Genomic DNA, 21,151 nt, shown 5'->3' with positions numbered 1-21,151 from the left:
GGAAAAGCTGTGTGCGTGTGTGTTCTGGGTATAATGACGGAGCTGAACTTTAAGCCCAAGAGTGCTCTGGCAACAGCAGGAGGACTTGGACGAAGCAAAGTCAAGTGCACAAGCCACCATTATTCCCAAGAGAGATGAGCAGGGCAGAGACAGGGAGGAAAGATGAAAGTCAGAGACCAGGGCCTCTTAGCAAGTTGGGATTGGAGTAGGCGAGCAGGTTTCCACAAGAAGGTCAGGACTGTAATCTGAGGCATGCTCTGCCAGATTTTTGCAGGCAGGGGATTACAGGTGTGTGCTGGGAGCCGGAGAGAAGCTGAGCTCACCTCACGGCTCTGCAGGGAGTCGTAACAGCTGCTACAGTGGGGGCCAGCCTAGCTGGCAGTCTGAATACCTCTACTCTGAACACCCTGTTCCAGAGAATTCATGGCTTCCAACCCTGGTATGTCCTTGCCAGCAATGCTGTATGAGTGGTTAGCCCTTGCTAAGCTGTAGGTCACCCAGAAGCCCCCAGGACAGCCCTCAAAAGGCCAAGGCTCAGTACAGGAAGGCTACAGACAGGCTGCTGCATTGCGTAAGCGATGTGCCTCTTGAGTAGTGCTGGTGCGTCATGCTCCCTGCAAGGGGCTGGAGGACCATTCCCTGGACCTCACAAAATCCATGGACATCCTCGTGACCTTTATAGCATTCATCACACCTTTCACTGTGGTCAGCTTTTTATAACTTTCAAGACCCTGCCTTCTACCTTGAGCCCCAGCAGCCAGCTCTGCCCTGATGATGCCATGGCCAGTTCTGGTCCCTGTGTTCCCTGGGAGAGTTCCAGCCAGAGGACCAATTATGGGTCCCCATCTTGTACCTTTGGAATGTTCCTGAGTGGGTCGAAGGTTGCTCTCACATGAATCCAGGGAAGCAGGACAACCCGGCCTTCCCTCTCCAGTAAGAGGGGAAATGAAGAGGGTAAGCTTGGTCCTCTTAACAGCTAACCCTCCTTCTGCTCATCGACTTTGAGAATAGCTCCGTCCTTTCTGGCTTCTTTCTGACCCTCTCCCACTCCTTCAGTTGTCAGTGTCCTGGGACAGTATGTAGGGTCAGCTGTATGCTTAAAGAAAGAAAATTAGAGAAAAAAGAATTCTTAGGCCCTATCCCTGGAGATTCTCTTTAACTAGGTGTGGACGGGGCCTGGGAATCTGGCATTTCTGTACAGGTATACATGAAAGAACGGCTAGGGGATGGATGACGGACTTACTAGTTGCTGAGTAATTTTTACTTCTTTCTTTGTCCAACTCTTTACTGTTAGGATTTTTCTAGAGTGATCATGTATTTCTTTAAAAATCAGAGAAAATGATGTCATTAAAAAACAAAAACCAGATCTGGAAGCGATCAGTCTTTGCCAGACACCATTAACCTTCGTAACTTTATTCCTCATTTCCGCAGGGGGACTTGATCTCATCTTCATGCCGGGTCTTGGGTTTGACAAACACGGCAACCGTTTGGGGCGGGGCAAGGGCTACTACGATGCCTACCTGAAGCGCTGTCTGCAGTCCCAGGATGTGAGGCCCTACACCCTGGCCTTGGCTTTCAAAGAGCAGATTTGCCTTCAGGTCCCTGTGGATGAAAATGACATGAAGGTAGATGAAGTGCTTTACGAAGACTCCTCAGCATCTTAAATCCTGATGACCACAGCCAAATAATCAAGGTTTTGTGCCAGAGAAAAGCCAAACGTGTATTTTCCCTTGTCAGAAATTAGTGGAAATTGCACAATAATGTGAATATGGGCTGTAGTGTTTTCAGTGTAATTGTTAGATACCGAACATGAAACCATTTTAAAAAATCAATAGCAGTGTGTGTAATAGAACATTAATTAAAACGGAGGCTATCACCATATGATTTTCAGCTTAACTTTCTGTCCCAGGTTGATCTTTCTGTTTTATAGTTTAAGTTAAATATTTATGAGGCACTATGCTCCAACTCAGAGCGTGAGGGGAAAATAAACTCATCTGTAGTGGACACTTTCATTAAGTCCTGTCATGGGCCTGGGTCAGTCTGGCATGCATATGGAGATTCAGCAATTATTAAATGATTTATTGGTGTTTGCTTTGTGTACAAAGTTCTCCAAGAATATTATACCCTTTCATCATGGCTTCACTTGCTCAACCTGAAATTTTATGTCTGACAGTTTGGAGCTTTTGATGGTTAAAGGACTGAAACCTTTTCTGATTTAAATATTTTAATTTCGGCCGATTTGTTTCCATCTCTGCTGTTCTGTGTGTCAGTCACTTACGAGTTTAAGATCTGATATCCTGTAAGTTAGAAATTATTTCTGTTTATGGGTGGTATCTGCTTTGGAAATGAAATTTGGGCTGAAGGTTGGCAGATGCCATCACAGCCAGGGAAAGGGAATTTTGTGGGGGGAAGATTTATTATAACCAGAGACCCAGGGGGCTTCCTGGGTCCTGCTCTCTCACTCACACCCCACATCCTGCCTCTCACCAGGTCCTGTTGATTCTGCTTCTGGAAACCCTCTTATATCTGTTCCCTTCTCTCCTCGCCCTGTCGTGCCTTTTGTCCAGTCTCTCAGCATCTCTAAGCTGAACTGGTCAAGAGCCTCAGCCGTGGCTTCCTTGCCTTCAGTCTGGTCCTCTTCATTTTATTTCTCAAACTACAGTCAAAGTGATCTTATCAAACATGAACCTGATCATGAAGGACCCCTACTTGTCTCTTTCTAGCCTCTCTTCTCCCCGTATTCTTCTTCTGTACAACTTATGCAAACGTTCACATAGCTCCCTAAACACTGCCAGCTGCTTCTGCCCTTTGTGCCTTGTAAGTGTGCTTTTCCTCTGGCTGCAGTGCTCTTTCCTCTTTTGTTCATTTGGAAGACTCCTGTTTATCCTTCAAGACTCAGCTCCAATGTCACCTCTTCTGTGAAGTCTTCCTGTGTTCCTTCACTTGTTTAAGTGGCCCTGGTCATTGTCCTCCTTATCACATTGTCCTACATGTCAAATACTAATGGCCATGTCTACCCTTTCACCAGACTGTGAGTGCCAAAGAACAGGGATAATCTTTATACTTCCCCCTTTCGGTAGACACACAGACAATGGGTGTTAGATAATTTTTTAAAAAATCCAAGGTACTAGAATTTATTAGATTGCTAATTGTAATTTATATTGACATAAAATTATTTAGCCTAGAAATTAATACTTGTTAGTTTGGAGGAAAGACTTTACTTCTTCGGCATTGTTTTCGACTCCAGAAACATATTTTCTAGTTTGTGAAGAAACAATTTATTTAGTGACCTGTGTCTCTCCTCATTTGATACTCTCATCCACGTGAACAAATCGGTTTTCTAGAACTGGCCAGCATAAGCGCTACATGTGGCCGTTGAACTCTGGTTGTGTGGCCAGTCTGAATGGAGAAGTGCTGATTCAGATTTTGACTATCTAGTATGACAATGAGAATTTTTTTTGAATGAGTTAGTTGAATACATTCAGATGTGTTTCATTTGAAACATGCATCCCTGTTCATAATACCATATGATTTGGTGTTTTATGCACAAAAGTAAAAACACTTAAAAAATGTCAATTGGGCTAAAATCAAAGGTTCACAATATAGTATATACAGTATATACAGTGAGAAATGGGAGGGAGACAGAATTTCTACAAGCTGTGAAACCACATTACCGTACTGGTGAGAAATCTTAAGGGTTACTTCAACCATAAGGTTAAGGTGAAAGTTAACATAGCTGACATGGCTGTTGGTCTGAAGTGGTTAAACAGTAAAATTCCTGGACGGCTGCAGGTCTGGAAACTTTAGAACTTTAACACGTTAGAACTTAATCTGTGTTGTTCTTCTGGCAAAGGAGAGCATTGAAAAGCCCCTCCCCAGCTCCTCAAGTGCAAACAGAACACAAAATCAACTGGCCAGAAGACCCAGGGGCTGAGATTCAGGAAAGCCCGAGGGCTGCAGGGTCCCTCGCCTGGAAAGAGGACCTTTCCCTAGTGACCATTAATGGGCAGTGGTCATTGCGCAGAGGGTATAGGAAAGGGGAAAAAGCCCTGACGGTGCAGGTGATGATGACACAAGCAGAGGCTGAGAACAAGGCCTCAAATTCAGGAAGAGAGCCAACATGAAAGAAGAATGATGATGGTCTTAGGTGAGGGGACAGTCCAGGCAGAAGAGAAAGAGCAACAAGATCTGAACAGAACAATCCTTATTATTGGAGAATTGGAAATATATGTATGTCTATAATTGCCTATTCTATAGAACTGTGCTTAATTTAACCAGAAAGTAAACCATTAACTTTAGTTCATCTAACAGATATCAGCAAGAACAGTACACTAATTACAGAATTCTACTAAGTAAGAGATGGATAACTGTGTCTTACGTCTAGGCGTGGGTGACATGGTGCAGAAGCTTATTGGTTTCTGGTCCCAGTTCTTTTTTTGTTTTTTTTTTCCTTTCAGAGATCATTGAAATTCAGTTAATCACATTGCATTTAGTCATAAGTTAACATGCTTATTTCCTCCACTTGCCTGTCACCTCCTCAAAGGAAGATTTTCTGCCAAGTTCACGGTTTACTCCAGTACCTATCACAGTCCCTAGCACAAAATAAATGGCCTATAAATCCTTGATGAAGGAATGAACCAATGTGTTTGTTGCCCTGAGTGCGTGGTGACCTTGCCGGTTTTTACGTTGGTTGCTATTTGCTGCTGAGATTCTCTCCTTTCAGCATCATCTCAGGGTTGGATTATTCTGGAACACATTTTCTATTACTGCAGTTGCAATTCTTTCCTTGGCCAGTCCATATGTGTGTGTTGCATTATCTGTGCTGTTTGGCCTTGTTAATACATTTCTTCTTTGCATCTTTATGGTCATCTTTCCTCCTATGTCCAGGCAGTCTTAGGCCTCCTGCCCTGTAAGGGTGATCTCTAATCCCTGCAAGCCCCTGCCCCAAATATATGTTTATTTATGTGCTTAAAAATAAGTGGAGAGATGTTCAAAATGGCGGAGGACTGAGATGTGGAGATCACCTTCCTCCTCATAAATACATCAAAAATACATCTACATGCGGAACAACTACAGAACAACTACTGAACGCTAGCAGAAGACATCAGACTTCCCAAAAGGCAAGAAAATCCCCGCATACCTGGGTAGAGCAAAAGAAAAAAAACAGAGACAAAAGGATAGGGACAAGACCTGCACCAGTGGGAGGGAGCTGTGAAGGAAGAAAGGTTTCCACACACTAGGAAGCCCCTTCGCGGGTGGAGACTGCGGGTGGCGGAGTGGGGAAGCTTCGGAGCCGCGGAGGAGAGCACAGCAACAGGGGTGCGGAGGGCAAAGCGGAGGGATTCCCGCACAGAGGATCAGTGCCGACCAGCACTCACCAGCCCGAGAGGCTTGTCTGCTCAGCCGCCGGGACGGGTGGGGCTGGGAGCTGAGGCTCGGGCTTTGGTGGATCCCAGGGAGAGGACTGGGGTTGGCTGCATGAACACAGCCTGATGGGGGCTAGTGCGCCACAGCTAGCTGGGAGAGAGTCCGGGGAAAAAGTTTGGAACTGCCAGAGAGGCGAAAGACCTTGGTTTCGGCGTGCATGAGGAGAGGGGATTCCATCCCAGTGTGCCCACAGAAGGCAGAACACCACCTAAGCAAGCTCCAGAGATGGGCAATAGTAGAGGGAGATCAGCTCGGTGCTCTGTGACCACCTAGAGGGGTGGGATAGGGAGAGTGGGAGGGAGGCAGAAGAGGGAGGAGATATGGGGACATATGTATATGTATAGATGATTCACTTTGTTATACAGCAGAAACTAACACACCATTGTAAAGCAATTATACTCCAATAAAGATGTTAAAAAAATAAGTGGCAAATTTCTTTTTAAATAATAATTATGTATGTTAGGAAACATATACATAAAAGGAAAAGATGAGATCACTGAAACAGTTATATCTATAATTTACAATATAATGTACTCAATTTCTATAAAGGAGAGCAACGTGATGGACGTTTTTTGGAAATTTACTATTTTTGAAAACCTTATTTTAACCCCTTTTGAATGATTCAAAAGTCTGGTTCTAATTTCAGTTTATTTTAGTATTTGGTTTTAAGGGCTTCTATAGCTGAAAAAGATGCCTTCCAGAAATAAGCAGATCCACATGGAAGCAGTACTGCCCTTACACTAAAATTTGCCGTTCTGTCAGTTTTGCAAATTTTTTAAAAAGTTGAAATTGGGCGAGTAAGTATCCATATTCTTGAGGTGGATTATTCTTGCATATTAATCAGAAGATGCTGCACATTTACTTTGTTAGTAAATGGGTTTTAAACTTATTGAAACTCCTTGAAAGATTTTAAACTGAGTTAGAAAAATTCTGCTTCCAATTTTTTTAGTTGTGCAGATACGAAAGTGTTTATAGGTGTCAAGCATAGTTTATCTCAACATAATCATATAATGATGAAAATATTTCCAAATAACCGTTTTCAGTATGCTCTCTCCATGTCATGTTTCTTTCTGAAAAAAGCTCCTTTCTGTGTCTTAGATGATATATGACTTTTACCCTGAAGATTCAAATGAGATGTATTTGGTGTGGAGGTGTGGAATGCAGGGAGATATTTGCTTAGGTAGCAATTTACTGGTGACCATTTATAATCATAGAAAAGTCAAAAAGTTTTGAACACTCAACCTTTGTGTAAAAAAAACGTGCAAAACTCATCTTTTTTTTTTTTTTTTTTTTTTTTTTTTAGTGTTTATTTATTTGGTTGCACCAGGTCTTAGTCCAAGCAGGCAGTCTCCTTAGTTGTCACATCTGGGCTCCTTAGTTGCAGCTTCTGGGCTCCTTAGTTGTGGCTCACCAGCTCCTTAGTTGTGGCACATGGACTCCTTAGTTGTGGCATGCAAACTCTTAGTTACGGCATGCATGTGGGATCTAGTTCCCTGACCAGGGATCGAGCCCAGGCCCCCTGCAGTGGAAGTGCAGAGTCTTAACCACTGGACCACCAGGGAAGTCCCAGCAGTGCTTTCTACATGGTATCCAATAGTATATCTTGACAAATGTGCCCAGATATTTTTACCCCTAAATTGTTTTATGAGTACTTCATCTATATTTCCATGGCAGGAAGAACAAGTGTTTTCTACATGGTATGCTACATTTTGGGTTTTTACTATTAAGGAAGAAAAAAGACATAAACATTTAGGATTATATTTAGGGAACATTGTTTAAAGTATATTAGTTAGTAATTCATGATATTAAATATTACTGAAAACATTATGGAGGTTTGTCTTCACCTTCTGGACCCATAGCTTCTGCTAACCACAGTGGCTTCACACTTTTCAATATATATTTGAAGAGTGAGGTTCATCATTACTATGATGAGCACAGATCCCTGATACAAAATATCTTTGTGATCATTTCAAGTTTGGCGGCTCACTTGCTGGCAAATCTCACTGTTCTTTTTCCTTGTCGTATGGCTGATGAATAGCTTTTACCCGTAGCAGAAGTATATCGGCTGTTGTTGCTCGCTTGTGTTTGCATTATTCGAATTATCTTTGTGCTACTGTTTCTTTGCAAGAATCTTTTTAAGCCACTTTTCCATTTTAAGAGGGTTGGTTTAGTAAAAACTACATAATGTAACACATAAATCCATGTGCCTGGAAATATTAAAATAACACAGTACATCTCAGTATGCTGAAAGGAACGAAACACTTCCTTTCACAGTATCCAACAGCGATTTTCTGGCTTGCATACTAACTGGACATGGGGCCTTCTGATGTGCTGGCAGAGTGAGGGGCCGACGTCAGTCTATGTTTTAAGCTTCAGCAAAACTTAATTCCTTGTCTTTTAAAGATAAAAAATAAATATAACTAGAGATTCTAATTTCTTCCCAAGCCCCAGTGGTTCACCTTGCCCACTCCCTGGGGCGTGTCACCCTGTTTGGAGACCACTGCTCTAAGAACATGTCCTCCCAGCTGGATGGGTACAGGGTTTGGTTCTCTGGTCCCTCCATTAAGAGGCGGCCTGAGGTGCAGGGCACTGACTTCATCTGCCCCTCCTCTCCTTGGCTCTTGTTGACCACATATTTGTATCTGACCTCCCATGACCCTTTCATCTCGCTGGTCCCCTGTGTACCAATACTGGTCTCCTTGTCTTCTGAGTGCTCTTTGGGGGCTCTTCTCTTGCCCATAGTGTTTTGAGTACTAGGAGAAATAATTTCTCTAAGTTAGTCCTTGACAAACAGAGTGCCTTAAAGAACCCTGCCACCTAGGAAACAGCAGATGCCTTTCTTTCGGTTCTTTTCCTCTCAGACTTCGCCTGGCTGACCAGTATCCACTGTTTGGGTGCATCAGAGGACTTCTGAGCCTAAGTAAAAGACGAGGAGCACTTTTTAAGTCCCTCAATTCTCTTTGCATTTCATACCTCTGCCCACCCCGCCAGTTGCAGCTGTTTTTCTTATATGTGTCCCATAAATATCCTACCTATACTTTTTTTTTTCACTTGATCAAGATTTATTTCAAGGCCTGAAAACACTGACTAATCAAAAGTGGCCCTACTGCCATTTCTTATAATATATAAACACTTAATATAAAACTTAAAAAATTGTAGACACCATTAACTAAGTCCTAAACCACACACTATAGGTTTTTCAAAAACAATAGTTATTTAACAAAATGTAAGGTGACAATATCAAAGAATTTTCACACTTAATCAGGATATAATCAGTCACAAGCTACTCAAAGAAACACATCTTTTTTACACCTTCCATGTTTGTTTTTAACTTTGTTTCATAGAACCACTGATAACTGGGGCTTCTTTCAAGTATAGGATTTCTAACATGAAATTACATTTTCTAAGTATTTCTATAAATAAGAAATGAAAAAGACACATACTACATTGTTTGCCGTAAATTCATACACCAAAAAGTCAAAACAATCCAACTGAATTTATTCCTGCTTCCCCCTACTCCAACATTAGCTTTAGATGTTTTTCTAAATATTATATAAACAGTTTTGTTAAAATCAGTTCTCTCATTTATGCAGATTAGGGGAAAATGGTTTTATAATGAGTTATCTTTAAAATTACCTTCTAGATAGCACTCTTTAGCCTTAAATTACATTGTGTACACACAGCTACAACAGTTTGCATTTGCTCAGGAAACATATAATTACATTAAAAACAAATAACTTTGTATTTCATAGTTTAGTTGGCTCTTAACTAGTTTCCCTAGGGGGGAAACAAGTATTTTGTGTTGTTTAAGAAACTGGTATATATAAATGAACTGCTAGGTGTTCATTTAAACTTTGGGGAAACCTACAGATGAAGTTTTGGATGTTTTTTCTAAAATGCAAGAGATATGCACTTAATCACTCTTCATATAGTGAAGGGATGGGATGGCAGATACAGACGCAGATGAAACTCTACATTTTGTAAATGTAGAGTTGGATATTCTAAATGGAAAAACTGACACACAATTGTTTACAGAAAACAAAGGTTAAGAAAAATGTTGAAGAATATCTACTCTTAAAGAGGGAAGTGTTATACAACACAAAAATGAGACCTAGAGATTCGAAAAACACTCATTTTACTGTTTTAAAAGAAAAACAAAAAACTAATAGGGAGAGAGTCTAGACCAATTAGAACTGAGGCAGCTGTAACAAAAATGGAACCCAGTACAATGATTTGAGCCCTTAAAGGAAATGACTAATTGAAATGAAATTTCACAAGTCTTTATGTCTATAATAATATATAAATGCACAAAATATCAAAAATACAAAGTCTGGATTTTTCCCCTTAGGTTTGTAATAAACTGTCAAACCTCTGCTTAATATAGTTACTTTTATAACCCTTCTGATTAGCAGAGCATGCTACACAGTACATGCATGCTAAAATTTTACCATGAGAATTATAGTTCTCATCTCAAACTAGTGACTTGCCTGTTACCCATATTTATATATATTTCATTTCCATTAAAAAACACTTAAGACCTTTCAAGTGTACATTTTAATCAGCATATTACATAAAAAAGAATCTTGATTTTTAAAATGAACCTTGTTAGTACTGTAACATGATGGGTTTAATTGAACAGTTGGAACATAATATGGTAACTACATTGTACTGTTTAATTCACAGCTGTAGGAAAATGTTTGATTTTTAAAATATAACCAGGATGAGGCTGTAGAGTTATGAGCAGTAAAATATTAGAAAACAGTGAATGAATAAATAAGATGCCTTTCCATCAGTGGCCATTCATTATTTTGCTTTTACGAACCTGGAAGAAATTGTCTTCTTTGAGTTTCAAATGTTCTGGTAAATCTAGTCGTTTCTTAGCTTCCTCAATATCACCTTGAATTGCTGAAATAAGTGACTCTAAAGAATCAAAGTTCTTTTCTGGTCTGAGGTAGCCGACGACGGCCACATTGAGAAGTTCCCCATAGAAGTCCTCTTTGAAAGTATGCATGATACGAGTTTCCATGGACTTTTTCGTATTCTTATAGTATGGGTTCCATCCTATGCTCATCACCATCTTATGGACGTCTCCACTTCCAACACTGACCCAACCATGGTAAATGCCAGTGGATACATCAGCTGGAAGATTATCTATTACTTGTTTAGGAAAGTTAGCTGTAGGGATGCCCAGCTGCTTGGAGCTGTGACCGAAGCCCCGCACCACCTGGCCGCGGCAGAAGTAGGGCAGGTGCCTCATGACGCCGTCAGCTCGGGGTGCGGGCTGCGGTCCAGTCTGCGCGTCCGGCGGAGCCGCCATCGAGGCGGTGCCAGGACCTCCCGGACCCGCTGGGGGACACGGGCGGGAGCTCCGCAGGCCGGCCGGCGGGGCGAGCGCACAGGCGTACAACGGGCCGAGCGGCACGGACGACATGCCCCGGCGAGACCCTCACGCAGCTGACCGAAAAGAAGGTGTTGGGCGACTCAGAGGCTGCGTCTGGGCTCCGGAACGCCGGCGACCTTGGAAGTCCCTACCTATACTTTTAGTCTTAAAATGATATGTTTAAAAAGTATACTTAAGAAGCAAACAATTGTTTCAGTGGTGAATCAGATCCCAAGGAGTTCACTATTAGAAATGGTGAACATCTGGTTTATCACTGAAAAATAATCTCTTTAGGATTGAAATGCAAAAAGTGTTTGTTATTTCCTCTCATGAAAAGAGAACGAGTACTATATTATTCTGAAGATCTGGGTTGGATACTTGTGGACGTTGATGCTGGAGAATAGATAGATCCTATAAGTTCTAAATATTTGCTGTTCCTCAAATCTAACAAGAAGGTAAGGTAGCCAATGCTACTCCCTGTAGTAATGCTTAATATTGATATAAGACCCAGTGGACAATGGAGATAGCGGTGTGGGGAGGCACATCCTCCTCTCCATCCTCCATGCTTCCGTGCGTTATCGTCGTAAAATATATAACTCTACTTATATCGCTTGCCTGCTTAACAGCTTTTGATGGTTCTCTGTTGCCCAAAGAATAAAATGTAAACCCCTGGCTAGCATCTAGGACCCTTTATAACTTTATTACAACCTCCCTTCTTATCTCTCTCTCCCTCTTTCTCTCTCAACACACACACACACACACACACACACACACCCCTCATTTCTTCTAGACCAATAATTCTAGTTACATCAGAATCCCATATTCTGGGTAAGAGCTAGATTAGATCATTATACAGTTGGCTATTAGAATGCATCTAGAATAAGAGAGCTGTGTTAACAGCACGTAGTTCAGGAATGGGAGATCTCAATGAGGAATCAAAATGTTTTCAAAAGTGACTTATCGATTGCCTGTGGATCTTCTTTTTTTTTAAATTAATTTATTATTTATTTTGGGGGGCTGCACGGCGAGCAATGTGGGATCTTAGTTCCCCAACCAGGGATCGAAACTGTGCTTCATGCTATGGAAGCATGGAGTCTTTTTTTTTTTTTTAACATCTTTATTAGAGTATAATAGCTTTACAGTGGTGTGTCAGTTTCTGCTTTATAACAAAGTGAATCAGTTATACATATACATATGTCCCCATATCTCTTCCCTCTTGCATCTCCCTCCCTCCCACCCTCCCTATTCCACCACTCTAGGTGGTCACAAAACACCGAGCTGATCTCTCTGTGCTATGCAGCCGCTTCCCACTAGCTAGCTATTTTACGTTTGGTAGTGTATATATGTCCATGCCACTCTCTCACTTTGTCCCAGCTTACCCTTCCCCCTCCCCGTATCCTCAAGTCCATTGTCTAGCAGTTCTGCATCTTTATTCCCATCTTGCCCCTAGGTTCTTCTGACCATTTTTTTTTTAGATTCCATATATATGTGTTAGCATACGGTATTTGTTTTTCTCTTTCTGAGTTACTTCACTCTGTATGACAGTCTCTAGGTCCATCCGCCTCACTACAAATAACTCAATTTCATTCCTTTTTATGGCTGAGTAATATTCCATTGTATATACGTGCCACATCTTCTTTATGCATTCATCTGCTGATGGACACTTAGGTTGCTTCCGTGTCCTGGCTACTGTAAATAGAGCTGCAATGAACATTTTGGTACATGACTCCTTTTGAATTATGGTTTTCTCAGGGTATCTGCCCAGTAGTGGGATTGCTGGGTTGTATGGTAGTTCTATTTTTAGTTTTTTAAGGAACCTCCATACTGTTCTCCATAGTGGCTGTATCAATTTTCATTCCCACCAACAGTGCAAGAGGGTTCCCTTTTCTCCACACCCTCTCCAGCATTTATTGTTTGTAGATTTTTTGATGATGGCCATCCTGACTGGTGTGAGATGATATCTCATTGTAGTTTTGATTTGCATTTCTCTAATGATTAATGATGTTGACCATTCTTTTATGTGTTTGTTGGCAATCTGTATATATTCTTTGGAGAAATGTCTATTTAGGTCTTCTGCCAATTTATGGATTGGGTTGTTTGTTTTTTTTTTGATATTGAGCTGCATGAGTTGCTTGTATGTTTTGGAGATTAATCCTTTGTCAATTGCTTCATTTGCAAATATTTTCTCCCATTCTGAGGGTTGTCTTTTCGTCTTGTTTATGGTTTCCTTTTCTGTGCAAAAGCTTTTAAGTTTCATTAGGCACCATTTGTTTATTTTTGTTTTTATTTCCATTTCTCTAGGAGGTGGGTCATAAAGGATCTTGCTGTGATTTATGTCATAGAGTGCTCTGCCTATGTTTTCCTCTAAGAGTTTGATGGTGTCTGGCCTTACATTTAGGTCTTTAATCCATTTTGAGTTTATTTTTGTGTATGGTGTTAGGGAGTGTTCTAATTTCATTCTTTTACATGTAGCTGTCCAGTTTTCCCAGCACCACTTATTGAAGAGGCTGTCTTTTCTCCACTGTATATTCTTGCCTCCTTTATTAAAGATAAGGTGACCATATGTGCGTGGGTTTATCTCTGGGCTTTCTATCCTGTTCCATTTATCGATATTTCTGTTTTTGTGCCAGTACCATACTGTCTTGATTACTGTAGCTTTGTAGTATAGTCTGAAGTCAGGGAGCCTGATTCCTCCAGCTCTATTTTTCTTTGCTTTGCTTTGGTTGCTTTGGCTATTCGGGGTCTTTTGTGTTTCCATATACAAACTGTGAAATTTTTTGTTCTAGATCTGTGAAAAATGCCCTTGGTAGTTTGATAGGGATTGCATTGAATCTGTAGATTGCTTTGCGTAGTAGAGTCATTTTCACAATGTTGATTCTGCCAATCCAAGAACATGGTATATCTCTCCATCTATTTGTATCATCTTTAATTTCTTTCATCAGTGTCTTATAATTTTCTGCATACAGGTCTTTTGTCTCCTTAGGTAGGTTTATTCCTAGATATTTTATTCTTTTTTTTGCAATGGTAAATGGGATTGTTTTCTTAATTTCACTTTCAGATTTTTCATAATTAGTGTATAGGAATGCAAGAGATTTCTGTGCACTAATTTTGTATCCTGCTACTTTACCAAATTCATTGATTAGCTCTAGTAGTTTTCTGGTAGCATCTTTAGGATTTTCTATGTGTAGTATCATGTCATCTGCAAGCAGTGCCAGCTTTACTTCTTCTTTTCCAATTTGGATTCCTTTTATTTCTTTTTCTTCTCTGATTGCTGTGGCTAAAACTTCCAAAACTATGTTGAATAATAGTGGTGAGAGTGGGCAATCCTGTCTTGTTCCTGATCTTAGTGGAAATGCTTTCAGTTTTTCACCATTGTGGATGATGTTAGCTGTGGGTTTGTCATATATGGCCTTTATTATGTTGAGGAAAGTTCCCTCTATGCCTACTTTCTGGAGGGTTTTTGTCATAAATGGGTGTTGAATTTTGTCGAAAGCTTTCTCTAGTTCTATTGAGATGATCATATGGTTTTTCTCCTTCAATTAATTAATATGGTGTATCATGTTGATTGATTTGCATATATTGAAGAATCCTTGCATTCCTGGGATAAGCCCTACTTGATCATAGTGTATGATTCTTTTAATGTGCTGTTGGATTCTGTTTGATAGTATTTCGTTGAGGATTTTTGCATCTATGTTCATCAGTGATATTGGCCTGTAGTTTTCTTTGTTTGTGACATCTTTGTCTGGTTTTGGTATCAGAGTGTGTGGCCTCGTAGAATGAGTTTGGGAGTTTCCTCCCTCTGCTATATTTTGGAAGTGTTTGAGAAGGATAGGTGTTAGCTCTTCTCTAAATTTTTGATAGAATTCACCTGTGAAGCCATCTGGTCCTGGGCTTTTGTTTGTTGGAAAATTTTTAATCACAGTTTCAATTTCAGTGCTTGTGATTGGTCTGTCCATATTTTCTATTTTTTCCTGGTTCAGTCTCAGAAGGTTGTGCATTTGTAAGAAATTGTCCATTTCTTCCAGGTTGTCCATTTTATTGGCATAGAGTTGCTTGTAGTGATCTCTCATGATCCTTTGTATTTTTGCAGTGTCAGTTGTTACTTCTCCTTTTTCATTTCTAATTCTATTGATTTCAGTCTTCTCCCTTTTTTTCTTGATAAGTCTGGGTAATGGTTTATCAATTTTGTTTATCTTCTCAAAGAACCAGCTTTTAGTTTTATTGATCTTTGCTATCGTTTCCTTCATTTCTTCTTCATTTATTTCTAATCTGATCTTTATGATTTCTTTCCTTCTGCTAACTTTGGGGGTTTTTTGTTCTTCTTTCTCTAATTGCTTTAGGTGTAAGGTTAGGTTGTTTATTTGAGATGTTTCCTGTTTCTTAAGGTAGGCTTGTATAGCTATAAACTTCCCTCTTAGAACTGCTTTTGCTGCATCCCATAGGTTTTGGGTCACTGTGTTTTCATTGTCATTTATTTTTAGGTATTTTTTTATTTCCTCTTTGATTTCTTCAGTGATCTCTTGGTTATTAAGTAGTGTGTTGTTTAGCCTCCATGTGTTTGTATTTCTTACAGATCTTTTCCTGTAATTGTTACCTAGTCCCATAGCATTGTGGTTGGAAAAGATACTTGATATAATTTCAATTTTCTTAAATTTACTGAGGCTTGATTTATGACTCAAGATATGGTCTATCCTGGAGAATGTTCCATGAGCACTTGTGAAGAATGTGTATTCTGTTGTTTTTGGATGGAATGTCCTATAAATATCATTTAAGTCCTTCTTTTAAAAGTCCTTCATTTAAAGCTTGTGTTTCTTTATTTATTTTCATTTTGTGTGATTTGTCCATTGGTGAAAGTGGGGTGTTAAAGTTCCCTACTATGATTGTGTTACTGTCGTTAGTATTTGCCTTATGTATTGAGGTACTCCTATGTTGGGTGCATAAATATTTACAGTTGTTTTATCTTCCTCTTGGATTGATCCCTTGATCATTATATAGTGTCCTTCTTTGTTTCTTGTAATAGTCTGTGTTTTAAAGTCTATTTTGTCTGATATGAGAATTGCTACTCCAGCTTTCTTTTGATTTCCATTTGCATGGAATATCTTTTTCCATCCCCTCACTTTCAGTCTGTATGTGTCCCTAGGTCTGAAGTGGGTCTCTTGTAGACAGCATATATACAGGTCTTGTTTTTGTATCCATTCAGCCAGTCTATGTCTTTTGGTTGGAGCATTTAATCCATTTACATTTAAGGTAATTATTGATATGTATGTTCCTATTACTATTTTCTTAATTGTTTTAGGTTTATTATTGTAGGTCTTTTCCTTCTCTTGTATTTCCTGCCTACAGAAGTTCCTTTAGCATTTGTTGTAAAGCTGGTTTGGTGGTGCTGAATTCTCTTAGCTTTTGCTTGTCTGTAAAGGTTTTAATTTCTCCATCAAATCTTAATGAGATCCTTGCTGGGTAAAGTAATCTTGGTTGTTGGTTTTTCTCTTTCATCACTTTATGTATGTCCTGCCACTCCCTTCTGGCTTGGAGAGTTTCTGCTGAAAGATCAGCTGTTAACCTATGGGGATTCCCTTATGTGTTACTTGTTTCTTTTCCCTTGCTCCTTTTAATATTTGTTCTTTGTATTTAATTTTTTTTTTTTTTTTTTTTGGTACGTGGGCATCTCACTGTTGTGGCCTCTCCCGTTGCGGAGCACAGGCTCCGGACGTGCAGGCTCAGCGGCCATGGCTCACGGGCCCAGCCGCTCCACGCCTTGTGGGATTTTCTCAGACCGGGGCATGAACCTGTGTCCCCTGCATTGGCAGACAGACTCTCAACCACTGCGCCACCAGGGAAGCCCGGTATTTAATTTTTGATAGTTTGATTAATATATGTCTTGGTGTGTTTCTCCTTGGAGTTATCTTGTATGGGACTCTCTGTGCTTCCTGGACTTGACTAACTATTTTGTTTCCCATATTAGGGAAGTTTTCAACTATAATCTCTTCAAATATTTTCTCAGTCCCTTTCTTTTTCTCTTCTTCTTCTGGGGCCCCTATTATACGAATGTTGGTGCCTTTCATGTTGTCCCAGAGGTCTCTGAGACTGTCCTCAATTCTTTTCATTCTTTTTTCTTTATTCTCTTCTGCAGTAGTTATTTCCACTATTTTATCTTACAGGTCACTTATCCATTCTTCTGCCTCAGTTATTCTGCTGTTGATCCCTTCTGGAGAATTTTTAATTTCATTTATTGTGTTGTTCATCTCTGTTTGCTCTTTAGTTCTTCTAGGTCCTTGTTAAACGTTTCTTGTATTTTCTCCATTCTATTTCCAAGATTTTGGATTATCTTTACTATCATTATTCTGAATTCTTTTTCAGGTAGACTGCCTATTTCCTCTTCATTTGTTAGGTCTGGTGGGTTTTTGCCTTGCTCCTTTATCTGCTGTGTGTTTCTCTGTCTTCTCATTTTGCTTATTTTACCGTGTTTGGGGTCTCCTTTTCACAGGCTGCAGGTTCGTAGTTTCCATTGTTTTTGGTGTCTCTCCCCAGTGGCTAAGGTTGGTTCAGTGGGTTGTGTAGGCTTCCTGGTGGAGGGGACTAGTGCCTGTGTTCTGGTGGATGCGGCTGGATCTTGTCTTTCTGGTGGGCAGGTCCATGTCTGGTGGTGTGTTTTGGGGTGTCTGTGTCCTTATGATTTTAGGCAGCCTCTGTGCTAATGGATGGGGTTATGTTCCTGTCTTGCTAGTTGTTTGGCATAGGATGTCCTGTACTGTAACTTGCTGATCATTGAGTGGAGCTGGGTCTTGGCGTTGAGATGGAGATCTCTGGGAGATTTTCGCCGTTTGATATTACGTGGAGCTGGGAGGTTTCTTGTGGACCAGTGTCCTGAACTTGGCTCTCCCACCTCAGTGGCACAGCTGTGACGCCTGGCTGGAGCACCAAGAGCGTGTCCTCCATGCAGCTTTCTGTCCTCTATTTCCACACAGGCATTGCAGTCTACTTTGATATCTGAATGTTGAGTCTGATCAAGGAAGCTGTAAGTTCCACTTGCATGAGTTCTTTGAGCAGTTTACTTACTCTGGAGCATCAATCCTTGCTGAGACAGGCAGAATCATTCATCCATGAGCTGGAGATGGCGAAAGGGGGTGCTGGCTTCTCCCACGCTATCCGCAACTTTGTTGGCAGGTCAGCCCTGCCCTGTGGGCGGCAGGCTGGGTGCAGCTGTGTGCCGTGCGAGTCAGCACCGCTGGGCCCGGACGGCCACTGCCAAGGGGTCTGGAGCGCAAGGTTCCGCGGTCCCGGGGTGCACAGTCCGCTCCTCTGTGCTTTGCCTGGTGGGAGGCTCGGAGTTCTCTCGCTCCGGACGCAGGGGCGGGGCGCGCGGCTGTCCCCTCCAGATGCGGGGTGCCCTATTCGCTCCTTCCTCCTCCTGCCCGGGAGGCACATGCATGGGTCTGGTCGCGGCCGCCGCCTCTGCCGTTCGCGGCCTGGCAGAGCGTCCCCGCCCCACCGCGGGTGCAGCCGGGGGCTGGGGTGAAGCGAGAGGGATTCCCCTCTGTGAGTTCGGGCTTCCCCACCCGGCGCGGACCCGGGAATCGGTCCGCTGCCACCGCTCAGGGTGCAAGAAGCACTTCACGGCAGCGCAGCCTGTGCCGCCGGCTCCGGCTGGAGGCGGCGGTGGCGGCGCGGCTCGCACGGGAACTCGAAGCGTGGAGTACTCACCACTGGACCGCTAGGGGAGTCCCGCCTGGGGAATCTTGTTACATGCAGATTCTGATTCAGTAGGTCCACAGTGGGACCTGAAATTCTGCATTTCTAACAAACCTTCAGGTGTTGCTGCTGGTTTGCTGTGCACTCTGAATAGCAAAGCCCTAAGCTGTGCTGTTCAGGGTGGCGGCCCCAGTCGCATGTAGCTCTTTAAATTTACATTGTTTAAAACTGAATAAAATTTAAAATTCACTTCTTTGGTCACACTAGCCACATATCAAGTGCCTACTGTATTGAATAGCACAGGGATGAAACATTTCCAACACCATAGAATGTTCTATTAGACAGCACTGTTTTCTAGAGCACTGTTTTTCAGACTGTTTTCTACAGGTCACCTACAAAATCAGAATCTCTAGGGATAGGGGACTGGAAATTTGCATTGTAAACAAGCACCCCAGGGGGTTCTTATGCATGCTAAAGTTATAGGAAAACTTTTACAGAGTTGTAAAGTCTGATGTTTAGAGATAAGTCTAATGTGGGAATAGGTAAATATCAGAGACAGACATGGAGAAGCAGCTCAGCTTAAATTGGAATGCCCTTCTTGTCAGCCATGGGAAATACGTCCAGTTGTCTACAGGTGCAATAGGTTTCACCTGGTGGAGCTGACCTCTGACACCAAAGCCATGTAGGGTGGAAGAGGTATAAACCGGTCAAGCCAGGAGTGTTCTGCAGGTGTGCAGCCTGTCCCAGATGTGTTCTCTGATCCCACATGCCTCCTGGTCCACCGGGTGCTAACATCTGGTGCGGACTAGAGGCTGCATTCAGTTTCAGGGATGACTCTCAACCCAGGTTAGTACAATCCAGAAATAGTTCTCTTCTTTTTCTTTAGATATTTTGGATCTCCCTTTTCTGTGCAGGAACATATTTTGGGCAGATCCTCTAGTTTTTGGATCACCTTCAGATATAAAAAGAAGTTCCATTCTCAGGTTTCAAAAAATTCAGTCCAACCTTATATCAAAAGTTTACTTTCTCATCCAACTCCATGCTTGTTTCTTTCTTCCACTTGTGGGGAAGTGGGGAGAGGTCTCGGTGTGGTATTTCACTTCCCTTGCTCCTTTCTTCCGGCGTAGAAAGTTCTGACAATGGAGGAAAAGGACAAAGCTCACCTGAGTGGGTGCTGGTGTAACCTGGCCATCAGTGCCTTCTGCATGCCAAATGCCCACTACGGGCTATCTTTCATAGAGGCACTTTGTGAGAATCTCTGCTGGGACTGCGTGCACCGATCCACTCTCCCGCTGACCTCTGGTAGCCTCCTCCCAGCCCCTGCCCTCCAGAGGCACAGGGAGGGCAAGGAAAATGACACAGCCTTCTCTATAGCTGCAAAGTCCCTTATTTCAAAGAATCGTCTTAATCTCTTATCTTTTCTAATACAACCTGGAGATGGATGACTGTGGTGGCTAGTTGAAGAACCATGCTGGCTACCTTTTACCTGCTGGTAAAGCCGGCATGGATATGTGTGTTGGACACCTCTTGTGCTGCTTCTATGTCCTCTGGGGCTGTGTTTTCCTCCAGCCATTGCTGCAGCAAACTGGCTGCCTACAGGTGAAGACAGCATCTCTCCTCACCTGCAGGGCTTCCCACCCCGGAATGTCCTGTCTGAGTAAGACCCTTGCAAGAGCCCTCTCAGTCACCCTGGCGCATGTGCACACTTTGCAGTACGGGGAAGTCAGCATCCCAAGGGGCAGCGCTTGACCAGTGCAGGTCAGGAGCCCGTCGATGAATTCTCTCCACTTCCAACCTTTGGGCAGACAATTCTGAGTTCTCTTCTGCATTGCTCCTCAGAGGATCACCAGGCTAGTAGCGCTGAACTTCCGTGACCTTTCTCTGCTTCCTCTTCTCAGTCCCCCGTTCCTGTTTCTCGGGCCACTTCCCCAAATATACTTCTGCATGCATTTCCTTGTCCCAGGGTCTGATTTTCAGGGGACCAGGCTAAAACAACATGTCCATCACTTCTCTTTAGAATGTGTAGATACCTGTCACCATTGTCCCTGCCATGGAGACTGCAGAAATTCCAGGGACAAGGAAAAGCCCATGGAGCAACATTTCACACATGGTAATTGTACATGGATAGCTGACAGGTACAGACTGATCGCTGAAGCGGAACTCCATGGTGGTTAGTAGTCTGCACGGCATTCCTGTTGATAGAAGTTCACGTTCTTGTTCTCGTTTTTGAACGTGGGTGATGTACAGTGGACAGATCAACCTTGATTTAGTTGTTGAAGAGAGCTCTCCAAAGGCAGGAGGTAAATTGGAGTCTACTGTCTGAGGTTACTTTGTGTCTGACTCTATCAGCTATGGTCCTTTACTTCAAGCAGAGACCGAACTTAAGTAAGAGAAAAAGAGATATTGGAAGGAGCAGTGGGTGCTGTGATGAGCTGCCTGATCCCCTGTTAGGACTGAAATATGCTTTGCTCCAGCTGCCAGAATGTTGGCTGCTGGCAGCTCAGAGCTGAGGCCCTCGCCTGGAATTGCTCTTGGCTAAACAAAGTCATCTTTCCCAAGGTTAGCGCCCCTTCTTGGTGACAACCCATACCCAGTGTCTGGTCATTGTAGAGGTACGAAGGCCTGGCTCCTTGCTTCAAGGCAGGCCGCCACTGA

General features: G+C 42.2%; 1 protein-coding gene and 1 pseudogene across 3 annotated transcripts in view; one reads left to right on the top strand and one right to left on the bottom strand.

The window, feature by feature from the left end:
* Positions 1–21,151, top strand: part of MTHFS (methenyltetrahydrofolate synthetase) — a 260,706-nt gene that overhangs the window by 49,515 nt on the left and 190,040 nt on the right. For 2 of the 3 annotated variants that reach the window (XM_060005318.1, XM_060005317.1), the window contains exon 3: positions 1,432–3,610. The exons of the other annotated variant lie outside the window; for it this stretch is intronic. In XM_060005318.1, coding sequence (XP_059861301.1) covers positions 1,432–1,664 — 233 coding nt within the window. In that variant the 3' untranslated portion in view covers positions 1,665–3,610. Of the gene's footprint in view, positions 1–1,431; positions 3,611–21,151 lie in introns of those variants that run through there. 3 annotated transcript variants of the gene reach the window in all.
* Positions 10,082–10,687, bottom strand: LOC132421179 (riboflavin kinase pseudogene; annotated as a pseudogene).

The sequence above is a fragment of the Delphinus delphis genome, chromosome 2 (assembly GCF_949987515.2).
Source record: "Delphinus delphis chromosome 2, mDelDel1.2, whole genome shotgun sequence".
NCBI lineage: Eukaryota > Metazoa > Chordata > Mammalia > Artiodactyla > Delphinidae > Delphinus > Delphinus delphis.
Note: the sequence above shows the minus strand (reverse complement) of the source record. Positions and strands in the feature narration are given on the sequence as shown.